Source organism: Triticum dicoccoides, chromosome 1A, assembly GCF_002162155.2.
Source record: "Triticum dicoccoides isolate Atlit2015 ecotype Zavitan chromosome 1A, WEW_v2.0, whole genome shotgun sequence".
Taxonomy (NCBI): Eukaryota; Viridiplantae; Streptophyta; class Magnoliopsida; order Poales; family Poaceae; genus Triticum; species Triticum dicoccoides.
The window spans coordinates 85,910,265-85,922,603 of record NC_041380.1 but is presented as its reverse complement, the minus strand read 5'-3'; the positions used below and the strand labels follow the sequence as shown (position 1 = coordinate 85,922,603).

General features: G+C 47.9%; 1 protein-coding gene across 1 annotated transcript in view; it reads right to left on the bottom strand.

Annotated features, from left to right (window-relative positions):
• LOC119364628 (zinc finger CCCH domain-containing protein 4-like) overlaps positions 1–11,911 on the bottom strand; it is a 20,534-nt gene extending 8,623 nt beyond the window's left edge. The window contains exons 1-7 of the mRNA XM_037630118.1: positions 11,675–11,911; positions 10,516–10,702; positions 9,400–9,573; positions 9,125–9,260; positions 8,373–8,687; positions 6,733–6,879; positions 6,470–6,650 (exon numbers count right to left, since the gene is read on the bottom strand). Coding sequence (XP_037486015.1) covers positions 6,470–6,650; positions 6,733–6,879; positions 8,373–8,687; positions 9,125–9,260; positions 9,400–9,573; positions 10,516–10,702; positions 11,675–11,801 — 1,267 coding nt within the window. The 5' untranslated portion in view covers positions 11,802–11,911. The remainder of the gene's footprint in view (positions 1–6,469; positions 6,651–6,732; positions 6,880–8,372; positions 8,688–9,124; positions 9,261–9,399; positions 9,574–10,515; positions 10,703–11,674) is intronic.
• Positions 11,912–12,339: the final 428 nt, after the last annotated feature.

The following is a 12,339-nucleotide window of genomic DNA, read 5'->3' as shown; positions in this document are numbered from 1 at the left end:
CCTGCATGGTCAGGTGGACCCTGTGGCGCCACTGTCCAGCGCCCTCGAGCTGATCCAGATGTCGGGGGCCCTCACTTCACCAGGCATGGAGGCCCAGGTCAACGAGCCGGCCAGCTGCATGGGGCCGCTGACGCTGACGAAAGGGGCCCCAGAGGTCTCGGCTGTGGCCACAGCCACGCTTGCACCGGGTCGCCAGGAGCTGGTGGCCCCGGAAGGGGCGCTGTCGAAAGGGGCCCACGAGGGCACAGGTGCGGTCTCGCCCATGCATGTGCCGGATCGTCTCGACCGTGCATGCGCCCTGGGCCCGGAGAGCCAGGGCCCGCTGGCAGGGGGCGTGGAGGGGCCGCGGTCGGCGGTAGACCAGCTCGTCGCTGACGTCGCTCTGCCGCTGGCTCCTCCCATCCTACCGCGCCCCACGCTTCAGAAGAGGGCGCCACGCCGCCGACGCTCGCCGATCTCCAACCCTAGGCGCAGTGGGCGCCTGGCCTCCCAAGCAACCGCCACCCTCAACGCGGTGGCCCGGGCGCAACAGCTCATCATGCAGAAGCTTGGCATTGGAGCGCCCGGGGAAGACGCCATGCGCCGCTACGAGCTCTCCTTCGACCGCCTGCTAACCCTAGCCCAGATTGAGGCCCTCACAGCGCTGGTTGCTGCTCCGGGAGTGAGGGCGACTGTGGTTGGTGCTGCTTCCGCCCCTGCCGTCTAGGGCAGCCATCGCCGTTCTACGTCCATCTGTTGTAGTTTCCCATGGATAGCTGTCCTTTGCTAGTTTGGAATGTTAGAGGTTTGAACTCAGCTGCTAGGAGAGGTGTAGTTTGGAGATTAGAGCAGCAGTTTAATGTATCGTTCGTCTGCTTTCAAGAGTCCAAGGTTTCTGAGGTTTCCAAAGAGTTTGTCACATAGTGCTGCGGGCCTGCTTTCACCGGTTTCTGCTTTCAACCGGCTGTTGGTACTCGGGGAGGGATTATCATGGCCTGGAAAGACAACGAGATCACCGTCTCCTCGTCGCACTGCACCCCGTCCTTCATCTCCGCTGCTTGCTGTCATCCGAGGTCAGGGAAGGCCTGGCAAGTCATTGGTGTCTACGGACCGCAGGCTGATGCAGACAAGATCAGCTTCTTGGGCGACTTAAGAGCCGCGATGAGTGCGAACCCGGGCCCAACTATCTGTGCTGGCGATTTCAACCTCATCTGTCAGGCGGCTGACAAATCCAACAATCGGGTCAATCGCAGGATGATGAACGCGTTCCGCCATTTCATCTCCGACATGGAGCTAAAGGACCTGTATCTCCATGGTCGATCCTTCACCTGGAGCAACGAGCAACAGCATGCAACGAAAGTGAAGCTCGATCGGGTGCTATTCAATGATGGATGGCACGACCTATTCCCCTCCTGCCTTCTGCAGGGCCTATCCTCGGCCGTCAGTGACCACTGCCCGTTGCTGCTATCCTGTGACACCGAGTTCAAGCACAGCAGAAAATTCCGATTTGAGACCTTCTGGGCCAAGCTCGAGGGCTTTGACGGCATGGTCGCGGCGGCATGGGAGCAGCCGGTTCTGTCGCCTGACGCGTATGTGGTCTTGCACACCAAGCTGGGACGGGTGGCCCGGGCTCTGAAGGCGTGGCACAGCCGGCACCTGAACCAAATGAGCAGCGCCCTAGACGTGATCAATGAGCTGATCTACAGATTAGACAAGGCCAGAGACTCGAGGGATTTGACGATCGATGAGCACCGTTTCCGCAACAACCTGAAAGTCCGGCTGTTGGGCATCAGCGCACTGCAGCGATCGTTCTGGAGGCAGCGGGCGCGTGTGATCTGGGTCAGAGAAGGAGACGCTTGCATCAAGTTCTTTCACATGAAGGCCTCCTCAAGACGGAGAAAGAATCACATTCAATCCTTCCTACACCAGGGCCAACATGTGTCTGAGCAAGGAGAGAAGCTTCAACTCGCCTGTGATTTCTTCTCCGACCTGCTAGGGCAGCCTGCGCCACGGTCGGCGACTCTAAACTTTGAGGCCCTACAGTACTTGCCCAATGATGGGATTCTGCAGTACCTGGACAGCGACATCTCGGAGCAGGAAGTGTTAGATGCGATCAATGATCTCAACGCAGAGAAAGCGCCTGGGCTGGACGGATTTATGGGCTTGTTTTACCAGAGATGCTGGCCCATCATCAAGGGAGACCTGATGGCTGCCATCTCCAAGTTCGCCGGGTGCAACTCTGCGAACCTACAGGCCCTCAACACGGCCGTCATGATCCTACTGCCCAAGAGGGAAGGTGCCTCGCAACTGACGGAGTTCAGACCAATTAGCCTGATACACAATGTGGCAAAGCTCATAGCGAAAATCCTTGCTCGACGGTTACAGCCAGCAATGGAGGGGCTAGTTGCCCCATGTCAAAGCGCCTTCATCAAGGAGAGATCTATCCTAGACAACTTCATGTACGTGCAGGCTATGATCAAAACCCTGAAAATGAAGAAAACGCCGGCCATTCTGCTCAAGATCGACCTTGCAAAAGCCTTTGACACTGTCTCTTGGGAGTTCTTGATCGATCTGCTTTGTGCGAGAGGATTTGGCCCCCGATGGACCAATTGGATTGCAAGCCTGCTAGCAACATCGTCAACCAAAATTGGCATCAACGGTGATCTATCTGACACAATCTACCACCGCAGAGGCTTCCGCCAGGGCGATCCCCTCTCCCCGCTCCTGTTTGTCATTGTCATGGATTCGCTTGCTAGGCTCATCGAAGCGGCCAGCCGAACCCAGGTCCTCCCTGCAATTGGCACGGTCCCTATGCCTCACCGAATCTCGATGTACGCTGATGACATCGTGCTCTTCATTAACCCTTCGCGGAATGAGATGCACGCCGCCATCACTCTCTTGGATCTCTTCCAGTCAGTCGCTGGGCTACGGGCCAACTGGGCAAAGAGTGCGGCTACACCAATAGCGTGCACGGAGGATCAGATCGGGGAGGCAGTGGTAGAAACGGATTGCAAGTCCAAAGCCTTCCCAATCACATACCTCGGCCTGCCGCTTTCGGATACAAGATTGAGGAGGGAGGACTTGCAGCCAGTTATAGACAGCCTTGCAAAGAGACTGAGAGGATGGAAGGCCAAGCTGATCGCACTCCCGGGCAGGATCGAATTGGTCAGATCGATGCTAACTGCCATGGCCATCTACCGGATCATGGCGATCGCGCCGCCCGTTTGGTTCCTCAAAATGATCGATAGGCTGAGACGAGGCTTCCTTTGGGCGGCAGACGAGTCCTCGCCGGGCGGCAAGTGCCTCGTGAGCTGGAAGCAGGTTTGCAGGCTGCGCGAGTTTGGTGGCCTTGGGGTGCACGATCTGCAGCGCCAAGGGGCCGCACTCTACGCTCGCTGGTACTGGAACAGTTGGATCGATGACTCCAGGCCTTGGCGCGAGTTGGTGCTACCCCATGACCCAGCGGCTGAGGGTATTTTCAGAGCATCCACGGAGATAGTCATCGGCGACGGAAGGAAAACGAGCTTCTGGCGCTCGCACTGGGCACAGGGGTGCAGGCCGGCTGACCGTTGGCCGGAGCTCTTTGCGCACTGCAACGGGCGACGGCTTATGCTCCGTGCGGCCGCCGAGGGCAACGCTTGGCTGAGATACGTCAAACCTAACCCAAACGCCACAGTGTTGCACCAACTTTGCGAGCTCTGGGAGGCAGCTTCGGCAATCACGCTCGGCGACGGGGTGCAGGACAGCATGACATGGAAATGGACCTCGGATGGCAAGTACTCGGCTGCCTCGGCATATCACAAGATGTTCCAGGGTGCCATCCCAACCAACGACAATGAGATCATCTGGTCGGCCAAGACAGCGCCGCGTGCCAAATCGTTTGCCTGGATTCTGCTGCGAGGAAAGTGCCTGACGGCGGACAACCTCCAACGATGGCACATACCGCATGACCCGGTTTGCCCGCTCTGCCGGGCGGCACCGGAGACGGCGCACCACCTCATCGCGGCCTGCCCGTTCTCTATGCAGGTTTGGTCAAAAACGGCGAGCTCTCTGGGCAGCCCCTTCTCGGACCTGGCGATGCCTACTGATACCCGATTGCGGACGCGGTTCAGAAGACAGACACGGTCACTCCCGCGCGCCAAAAGGGCTACCTGGAAGGCCACCTGCTTGCTGGTCTCCTGGTGCATTTGGAAGGAGCGGAACGACAGGATCTTCAACGCCAAGACCGGCACAGCGTCTCAAGTTCACTCCAGAATCATTGACGAAGCCAGGATGTGGGTACAGGCAGGACTGGCACCCATGGCCACTTTCTTTGAGCCGCCTTAAGCTCGAGGTCGCTTCGCCAGTGTATTTAGGCTGGGCATCTGGCGCCTACCATGTTTCTGCCTCTTCCTCTTTCGTATTTTTCTTCTTTCCCAGTTCCCTGTAACTGTTTGCTCCTACCTCTACATCAATGAAAATCAGCACCATGCTGCTTTTTCGTCAAAAAAAAAATATATACGAAGAGTTACACAGTGTATAATGATCCCACATACCCAAATATGTTTTGTTTTAAATGCATGTACTCTGTTTTTTAAGATCTTGCTGACTAATATGCAAAGAAGTATTTGGTGTTTTTTCTAACTTCAATAACAAATTATTATAAGGTCAAGTTCTTTGTCTGGCTCGCTAGCCTCAACCGATGCTGGACGGTGGAGCAGCGGGCGGGCCGTGGACTGCAACATGTGCTGCCTATTTATTCTGCGACCAGACGCTGAACAATGAGGCACCTGCTAGTCGACTACCGCTTTGTGCTGTGGACCTGCAACGAATTCCTCTCTTGGTTGTGATCGACCTGATGCCCGCCAAGACCCGGCAAGTACCCCTTCGAATCATTGAACGGTGGTTCACAGCACACAGCACCACTCCAAAGCCGGTAAGGAAATGCCCTAGCTTCCATGTACTCCTCAGCTATTGGGATGATCTGGAAGCACAGGAACGGCTGCACATTCAACTGCAATCAGCCTTGCCATCTACGCTTAGTCTATCAAATCAAGGAGGACGAGGTGAACTGGGCGTGCGCGGGAGCACTAGGTCTTAAAAGGTGTCCCTCTCATGTTCTTGAGATTTCCATTAATTTTCTTTGCGCACAATTGTAACCCTAGCCAACTTGGGCTTGTAAATAGTACTACTATTTATATATATCCAATTCATCAAGACGCAAGCTTTGAATTTTCTCAAAAAAATACGTAACAAATTATTATAGAATTTAGAAGTCACATCTATATAGCAATGGCTGTATAAAGTGTTAAAAAATGCACACTTGGGGACACTGGATTAAATATTTAAATACGAACAATCCAACTAATGAGCATCAAAACGGGAATTCTTACTACAATGATGACTAAGTAGGCAATCTTGAAAATTTGAAAAAATAAATGATAATTCTGATGTCTTAAGATGGGCACAGTGATAATTCTGTAAAGGGTTTTTGCCTCAGTACGGCGCTATAACAATTATTACAAACCTTGAAGCAAAAGTGGCTAATGATGGCAAAGGAAATCTGTATCGACAGCAACGGGCTTGATTATCTTTATCCTACTCAGATCGTAGATTTCTACTTATCCATGTCCTTTTGAAAATGCTAATACATTATACATAGACCTAATCAACCAGGTCTAAGGTCATCTTGGCTCCCTATGTAAATTCTGTCGCTGATTTGTATATTAGCTCATCTCTTGCTGCACCCGCGAATGAATTTTTGCTCATGGAAGCACGGTGACTGACTGCATGCAGAATGGTGCATGATTTTCTCTAGGAGGACAGGAACAGCCTGTGGAAAACTGGAGGAAGACAAGAGGACCGCATGAAATCTAATTATTCAATTGCTGAACTATAAACTAAACAGGAGTGACTATTGTATTAATCTGTATCTGGTTCAACATCCCAGCAAGGAACCAGCAGTTCCAGTGCAGCAGAAACTAGCAGTTACTGGAATTCCCAGATCCAATCAAGAATTGGTAGTTCAGACACTCATCTTAGTTAACTACAAGTAGAATTTGCTCTGATCCTCTTCTATATCTCTCGTTGTCACCGGCATTCCTTAGTTGATATAATATGGTTACTAGATAGACGCAAAGAAGAAGCCTATTCTCTTAAAAGAGAAGATGAAAGCAATGCACCACAAACCTAGCTAACCAAAGCTTCCTAGAAACTTCTGTGTAGATATTGCACTAATTCTTTGTCACACTCTACAGTACAGCAGAAAGATGTGAACACATTAACAATAGTACAGATGATGCAGATCATTCTCGTTGAAAGAAATATCATACTGTAGTTAAGAGCAAGTTGCACAAAGCCCATAAGTATAAGTGAGGAGGATGCATCAAGGTCACAGAATTCTAGAATTGCTCCTTTAGTTCACTGTTCTTGTTTTCGCACTATATTTTACGTTCATAATCCCAGCACAGAAACATCAATCAAGATTAGTTGAATTGCAGAGAAAAATTACCGGTGGGGTCATTCATAGCTCTGGACTCTGCACAACATATCATGAGTGCTTGCTCTCTTATGGATAAACTTAAAATGGCAGGGCTTTCATGATCAGGAAAGGTGTTGTAAAATGGCTCTGTTACCAAGCGAAAAATTTGACCATCACAGGTCCGGCCTGTCCTGCCTTTCCGCTGCTCAGCCTAGAAAAGTTATAACTAGTATCAAACTTGAGTGTCCAAAGTAAGTTTAATATAAATAGCATCAGTATTTTGTGACATTAACCTGGGACTTGGAAATCCATACAAGCTTAACTGAGTTAATTCTCCTGACTGGATTCCAGTAGACTTGCAATGATCTACAGGAATCAATAACATAAGCAACTCCTGGAATAGTGACAGACGATTCAGCCATGTTTGTCGCCAGTATAACCTGCAATTAAAAGATTCGACTGACTGAGTGAAAGGATAGTTCATTGCAAGATAAGAGGACATTGCTCCAACTATGTAAACATTGTATGCATCCATGCTAAATTTCACCTCTCATGCATCCTGTTATATTCATTCAGTTACAATTTTTGTGGTTACCTTCCCTCAGAAAACTTCTGTGGTTACCTTCCCTCAGAAAACTTCTGTGGTTACCATAGTCGATTTATAGACTAATACTAGTAGGGGGCAGCCGCACTGGTGCCCTTGTGGCCAAGGATCAAAACACAGGTCTGACTGTACTTCGTATAGTACAACGTGTGCCTACTAGTACAGTACCAGTACAGAATCAAATTCTAGGAAATGTGAAGTGAGAGGGTGACAAGTGCTACGATGCAAACTTTAGGGGTCAAATACAGAACTTATCATGAAGTTTTGTCACATTAGATCTTTGATAGTGGATACAAGCTTTGCGTATACCCTATGAATGTATCTATCCTGTAGAATTTGCCCCATGTGATGCTATGCTACATATGGATAGTTTTATAACGAAATCTATGCAAATATTTTAAATGACTGTCTGAGTATACAGACAAGTACGGAGTTCAATTTGAAGTGGAGAGTTTTTCTTCATAGGAATCTAGGCTATTATTACTGATCTATGCAAAGCCTCTCGATTTTTTTGCGATATTCTTGTGATCCAAAAGATCCTCAAACTAGCTACAGTGTAAATGTAACTGATCGCTATGATTTATATTGATCCAATTTTGTTCCAAACTTAACTAATGATGATGATGATTAGCAACTCCAAACAAGGAGGGGGTTAAAGATACTGGATGCTACAATATCCTAAACAAAGGTCCTCCAGCACACCACTCCTCCACACACCATCTCCCAGAATCAGAATTCATTTATTTTCGATGTTATTATTCCCCCAGAAAAGTGAGGCCTGATCCCTGGTCCTTACATTGGATAAGGCACATGGTGGAAAAATAAACAAAATTGAAATCCATATGTTGCCGACCGGTGGTAGGAAAATGGATCTATCCCGAAAATGAAGAGAAATGTCGTTTTGGCAATTAGCCATTGCAACAATACAATGGCAGTTAGCAAATAATGATAGTGATATTATATGTTAGAGATAGTCCGGGATTCGTGTTTGTGGTATACCACATATACCACCTGTAAGTATTCGTGTTTGTGGTATACCATATATACCACCTGTACATGTACTTGGCCTAGAGAGCATGGGAATACACAAATTGCTATTCCACATAGTATCAAGGTCTCGATTATCATGTTCAGTTCCGTAAATATTGCATAGAATACGTACCCTAGTCCATACGTTCCATAAATACTATTACTCCATGTGCATTACGCTCTAATTTTAGCATTAGGCCTCACTACTAGCACCACATAGCTTAAAAGTACGGGCAGGTATTTCAGGTATAAAACATGCAGTTGAACTACTAAGTTAAATTGGAATATAACAACTTTTACCTTTCGGCAAGACTTTGAGGCCTTCATAGTTTCAAGAGCTTCATCAGTGTCAATGCTGCGATGAAGAATATGTATCTTGAAAATTGAACAACCAGACAACACATCCCATTGCTGCTCCAATGCATAGTATGTTGGAAGAAAAACCAAAATACCCTTTTCAGTGTCTCGTTCACTTTCATGTATGTGCAACAATAACTTGTTGATAAGTTGATACACGTCAGGACTAAGATAAGCTTCTGCCTTGCAATCTAGTCCAGGGCAATACTTCGTCCGGGGTGATTCAGTTTCAGAATCCATCTTCAGAATATCAACAATCTGAACAGCATTCCATTGTTATCAGGTGATAAGCAATAGTAAGGGAGCAAAGTAGAAGGTGTTAACCTAACATATTGATTGTGTAAAAAATTGACAAACAAAGATGGTCCAGGAAAGGTACTCCTCCATCCCACCATTGCTACTAGTGCTACTACTTTTTTTCTATTACTGACAGCATTAATAATTATTATAATAGAAACAATAACAGTAATGAAGTTGGCGCGTTATGGTGCGAAAATAAAATATGTGAAAATGACCAAGTAATATATCAGAATGTTAAATCCGTTGTAAAATACATGAACAAGCAAATACATAAACTACAGCATGTTTGGTACTCAGATATTGTAAAAATTAGAAGGTACATCATGCAACTTGGAATATATTAGACAGTGAACAAGGATAATTCACTTCATTTTGGAGCAAGAATCAATACATACCTGCTCAAGATATTGGACTTTTCTCTGGAAGTTAGAGCATGAACTGCTCGGGATGGTAATCAGTTCAACCTTTCCAATATCTTTAAAGTACTCAACATATTGTGTGCTATCAATGGTAGCAGACATCAAAACTAGCCTATGTGAAGAGTGGCATGACATGTATTAGCAATCAGCAGGAAGGAGTTGAGATCATTTCTATGGTAGACAGAAACCATCAATATGAAAAATAAAAAAACTGAATAGAATACACTGATGCTTGTTACCAGAGTACATACCTTGAGTCATTCGTCATCATCATAAACTGCTTGACATAAGCAAGGACAAGATCAGATTCCACAGACCTTTCATGAATTTCATCAAGAATGATAACCTTATATTGCAATGCAGCAAAGCCCTTATGACGCATTTGTTCCAACACAACACCAGCTGTTTTGAAGACAATTTTTGACCTGATTCATACATTAAACAAGACTGAAAGTCAATGCCATAGCAGTGCAGCCGAAATGATTTACAACAAAATTGTCAAGTGGGTAAGAATGGATCATGAGGTTCAGATGGATAAGATACTTAAAATAACGTACAAGGCTATATGTTGGAAATGTGGAGTCAGAGAAGCTAAAGTAGAGATTAAGCTGCCATTATCACTGAACTGCATGCTAACTATCCAGATCATCTCCTACCTCAGCAGTATAATGAAGATGAGGAAACTGACATTATATTTCATTCTAGGCAAGGATGACACTCCAAACTGACAGGTGCTAAAAGCCTAAAAGATAAGAAGCAATATATTTTATTTGTATATGCATATGCATTATTAATTTTGAAATAATCAGTATTGAATTGCTAATATAAGTAAACGCAAAATCGAACAAAATCATTAATGCAGGTAGATAACTGGATATAGATGTGAATGTTAAAACATGTCTGCATGACTAGTACTAAAAGTGCATGCCACAAGTCATATATTTAAGTGGGATAACAAAAATTAACAAGGATTCAAGGAATACATGTGTATAGCATGATTTTCCATATTTTTTTTTCAAACAAGGTGATTTTCCATTTTCAGCTGCCATGGGTCAACCTACCACGAGTAATCTATACTGCCTGCAGTTCAGTTTGGAAGATATAGTCATACTGATTTCTTTAAGGCTCCTAAGCATTCTATGTCCATTTTCACAAAAATCGTAGCACCAAAGGTCGTATGTGGACTATTTTGAATTGGCTGGCTGTTCCGATCCTTCAAGTATACTTGATGTGGCTGGCTAAGCTACGGTAGTCTGCACAATAATGTCTGTCGAGATCAACACAGAAGTAGAAGGAATATTCTAATGAATGCACTACCTAGAATGGCCTATGTGATGGGGCCACTGATTCACAAGGAAGGAAGTTACCTTGTCGAGATGAGATTGCTCATATTCGAGTGGCCTATATGATATCCAACCTCTTCCCCTAGCTCCCAATTGCGAGACTGAGCCACCATTTGAGCAAGGGCCACCACCGCAAACCTCCTGGGCAGTGTGCACATAATGGGCTCCAGATTTTCCTCTAGGAGGAATTGGGGAATCATGGAGCTCTTTCCTACAACGAGATAAACAAGGGGACCATATACATTATCAGTACAAATGAAGGCCTAAATTTACATCTGAGCGCAGGACAGAATATGTCAAATTTAGACTGAACGTGCTGGTGCAAACAGAGCAATCGGACACTTGGAATCACGTGAAGGAAGCCACATGGATGGAATCAGCACCATAAAATGGAAGCGACGCATGTAGCTGAGTGTAGCACGAAATCTACAGCAAGCGGAGGCAACAAGCAATGAACAAATCTGAACTGAACCCCACACGTACTAGCACCAGAGAGCAGAGAAATCAAAATACGAAGAAAAAGGGAAAATCCGAGGCAAATTCGTAGAAGAAGGGGTCGCCATCGACCGAGACAAATATAGCATCATCCCGCCCCAAAATCCCTGCCGTCTTCATCATCCACTTCCCCTTGTGAAGGGGACAACGGACCCCGTGGCCAAGGTTTCAGTCGCTCAGGAGTTGTTCCCAATCCAGCCGAAACTCTGCTCCAAGACCCTCACGTACTAGCGCCAGAGGAAACCAAAATTCAAAATACGAAGAAAAGGGGAATCCGAGACAAAATTGTGCTAGAAGAATAAGGGGTCGCTCTAGACCGAGAAAAATGCAGCAACATCCTGGCCCCAAACCCCTGCTGTGTTCATCCTCCACCAACCGGGTCCCCCTAAAACCTGCGAAGAGAACGAGGTCTCCGAGACCAAGGTCTTAATCGAAGTTGTAACCCAGCTCCGGGAGTTGCTCCCAACCCCTCAGAAACTCTGCTCCGAAACCCTCAATGCCGCCACGCCACCCACTGCGACCCCCCCAAAAACCCCAACGAACAAACGGGCAGAGGAAACCCAACGGACAGCAGCGTGAAGCGAGCCGGCCTTCTTCGCAAATGGCACAGAACCATCACGCCACCAACGAATCGCCCAGAGCGCGAGCAAGCGGCCGAAGCAGAGAGGAGGGAGGGGATGCTAGTTACCGCATCCGGTGCCCCCGACGATGATCGTCACGCGGTTCTCCTTCACCGCCTGGACGATCCTGCCGCGGAGAGCCTCCACGACGCGCGTCGGCCGCGGCCGCGCCGCCTCCTCTTCCCCCTCCGCCATGGCCGGCCTCCCGAGGGGGGGAGGGGGGCGGCGGCGAGGGCCTTCTCTCCTTGCAATGCAGGTTTCGGCTCCGCGCCTTTTTGCTTGGGCTGTCGTCGCTCGGCGGGCGGCCTTCCCTTCCCTTCCCTCTCTGTGAGAAGGGTGGCAGCTTTTTGACGGGGCAGGCGGAGCCCCCGGTGTGTGGACGGTGGACCGAGCCTAGGAGAGCACGTGACCAGCGCCCTCTGCTCTGTGGTGCATCAACACCGGGCCCACGCACGAAGGATCGAGTCCCAGCCTCCCGCCGCTACAAACCAAGTTACCGCCGAGTTACTTTTCACTTCCTTTCACTCTGTTTTCCACAGCTGGCAACAGCGGGGCCTCGGCGCAGGGCAAGTTGGTTGACTGCCACGTTGAGCAGCGCGTCAACTCCGAAGAGACAAGGGTGCTACTCCTACTTCGGTTTGATGCTTCTAGCGGGTGGGAGAAATTTTGTGAAGTATCAAAAATTCTGAAAAAATATCGTTGAATGTTCACAAGATGAAGATAAGTGTGTGCA